The sequence below is a fragment of the Martes martes genome (assembly GCF_963455335.1).
Source record: "Martes martes genome assembly, chromosome: 5".
In the NCBI taxonomy this organism is placed as follows: Eukaryota; Metazoa; Chordata; class Mammalia; order Carnivora; family Mustelidae; genus Martes; species Martes martes.
In genome coordinates this window covers 34871755-34874908 of record NC_137892.1, presented here as the reverse complement: position 1 = coordinate 34874908, position 3154 = coordinate 34871755, and the positions used below count along the sequence as shown (strand labels likewise).

The following is a 3154-nucleotide window of genomic DNA, read 5'->3' as shown; positions in this document are numbered from 1 at the left end:
GAGGTCAAGGGAGCCTATTGATGCCATTCTTATGGGCCAGCTTCCCTAGAGTATAAAGCAGGTTAGGGAAGGGTGGACAGTATATCTACAGGTATTCAGTATAGTAAATATCTTTGCAAAGGTATTAAAATCGGAGCTATCCTTCACCTCTGACCTCCTTTCCAACTCTTTTGACACATTCTTTTTTTTTTTTTTTTAAAGCACTCATAATTTGAGGATTTTTATTTTATGTACAATGAGCTGGCATTAAGGTAGGTATCTTGGTTATCTGCAGGTAGGTATCTTGGATGACCCATTCAAGGAAGTTCACTTAATCCAACTTAATGAAGCCTATATCCTTCGCATACTGACGGAAACACTGGCGGCACATATTGAGGCCGTATTTCCGGATCAGACCGTGCCGGTTTGAGCAGACGCCGCAAGAACGAGAACCCTGGCCAAATTTCCTCGGATGGCTCCAGTAGAGCTGCTGGTGACCCATCTTGCTCTCTCGGACGCAACGAGGCAAAAAGCTCTTTTGACACATTCTAAGAAAGCTCAGCTGCTACCATTTTCTGAATGATCTTCTTCCTGTTCATTGCCTATTAGATTGTAGAAGATTAAAGTAAGCAAGATATTTTACCTCCAAATGGCTGAGGGTAAGGCTGTTTCTTTACACACGAAGGAGTGCAGGCCTTAGGTTTTCATCTATTTGGGCTCTTTTACTCCCTAATTAAAAAATATATGAGAACATTTCTCAGCCATGGGCTGATTATGTAGGTATCTTCAGCCATGGAATAAAATAAAATTTATTTATTTATTTATTTATTTTGCATTTGTCATAAGAAACTCCCTCACTCCACTTTCTGGTCTAGAAATGTCCCCAAAGGATCTTAGAGGAAGTATGGAGTTTGGTAAAAACAATCAATGGTTCAAACAAAAGCTTGAGTACAAAAGCTAATGCAAAATTAATGGGCAAAATGGACATGTACCACAGTCATCACAAACCATACACTGACCACTTCACATTACACAAACAGTACACCTGACTATGACCAATGAAGGGAGAATATAAGGAAAGAAATAACGTTCGCTTCTGTAAAGTGTGGCCCATCATTTCTGCATAAGTGAGAACCAAGAGGTGGAGTGATTATGTGACCAGCATCCTAAAAATCTATTGTAATCACTTTTTTTTCAGGACTAGCTACTGGAGAAAGTGCATTTTCACACTTCCTAAAATATTACCAAGCAAATGTTGGTGTCATCCACTTTTCTTACTCTATAGCAGAAGATATCTCCCCTTTCATCAGTAACCATGAGACATCCTTTCCATTTTTTAAAAAAAATATTTTATTTATTTATTTGACAGACAGAGATCACAAGTAGGCAGAGAGTCAGGCAGAGAGAGACGAATGGAAGCAGGCTCCCTGCTGGACAGAGAGCCCGATGCGGGGCTCGATCCCAGGACCCTGGGACTATGACCTGAGCCAAAGGCAGAGCCACCCAGGTGCCCCATTCTTCCCATTTTTTAAGTATGCTTTAATAAAGTAGAAAATTTTAATTGAAAAAATAGCACCTCTTTTTCACTTACAACTTGGATCTATATCTTCAAACACAGACTGAAATATGCACGAGAACTAGGCTACCTTAAATATTGAGGATAGTTAAAAGAAGAGAAAGAAAGTAAATTTTAAAGGAGGTAGGGAAAGAATGAGTAAGAGAATGAAAAAGAAAACTATTATTAAAACCAATAACAAAAATACTAAAAAAAGAAAGGAATGACAGATCTTTCTTGTGAAGGTAAGAGAAAAGAGCTGTGTTATAGGTCATTTTCTCACCCAGTTCATGCATGAGAGTATTGCCTAAGCTCTCTGAGTAACCAGAGTGCTACAAATAATCTCGCTTCTGTTTCCTACCATGAGAAAGACACCATTCTTGACCTAACATAGTATTTCCATAACTACACATATAGATGCTGTTCACACCTTCAGCATTTGAACAAATGCAAAGAGAAAACAAAAATGGAAATCTGTTCAGTCCACCAGGAATTTTCAGAGATTCCCTTATCTGAGTGGTAGCCCCAGGCAAGCCATAAGTGGATGCTTGTAGGAGGGCAGCAAAAAGCCACCAGGATTTAAAAAAAAAAAAGAAAAAGAAAAGCTCTCTCTAGAGAGATTCTTTCATATGAAATAATTTGCTTCCTAACAATGATCTTCAAAGGTTAACATCTTTTAATTTATTGAGGATTTATTGAGTATTATTACATGCAGTACATAAGACTATCCAATTGTGGTTATAATGACAACCACAGGCATAAGAAAAATCAGCTTCCCCTAACAAACTGGTAGAACCCTCCCCATTCTCTCCTTTGCAGTGGTTGCTTGGAAAATCAGAACCACTTCTGATCTTGGCTTAATCCCCCAGTTTTATTTTTTAAAAAAATTAAAGTATAGCTGACTCACAATGTCACATTAGTTTCAGGTATATAACATAGTGATTTGACAAGTCTATTCCTTATGCTATGCTCACCACAAGCGTACCTACCATCTATCACCATACAATGCTAATTCAATACCATTGACTATATCCCCTGTATTGCACCTTTTGTTCTCGTGATTTATTCATCCATAACTGCATGCCTGCATCTCCTACTCTCCTCCACCTTTAATTCTCTAGTTCTTTTTTTTTAAGATTTTATTTATTTATTTGACAGAGAAAGAGCACAAATAGGCAGAGAGGCAGGCACAGAGAGAGAGAGAGAGAGGGAAGCAGGCCCCCCGCTGAGCAGAGAGCCCGATGCGGGACTCGATTCCAGGACCCTGAGATCATGACCTGAGCCGAAGGCAGCGGCTTAACCCATTGAGCCACCCAGGCGCCCTAATTCTCTAGTTCTTAATAATGTTTTTCTATGGTCTCTTATACCTGATTCACACTTCCTTTAATTCCTTGGTTTCTTTCTTTGGCTTTATCTTGACTGTTTCTTACCTTCTGGTACCAATATGTTACCAGATACTGGTACCAATTACCAATACTGCAAGTCACTTCAAATGTTTTTGGAAAAAGTAAATTGATGTTGAACAAATCAATTATTATAAAACATTTCTTGCTTCTAAAGACCTCACAGCCTAATAAAAAGATAAAGTTGAAAAATATTATTGAAATATTACACCATGAA

At 38.4% G+C, this 3154-nt stretch overlaps 1 protein-coding gene across 1 annotated transcript; it reads right to left on the bottom strand.

Annotated features, from left to right (window-relative positions):
- Positions 1–229: 229 nt before the first annotated feature.
- Positions 230–492, bottom strand: LOC308343563 (small ribosomal subunit protein uS14-like). The gene has a single exon (XM_080804630.1). The coding sequence runs from the start codon at positions 479–481 to the stop codon at positions 311–313; it is 171 nt and encodes a 56-aa protein (XP_080660756.1). The 5' UTR covers positions 482–492; the 3' UTR covers positions 230–310.
- Positions 493–3154: the final 2662 nt, after the last annotated feature.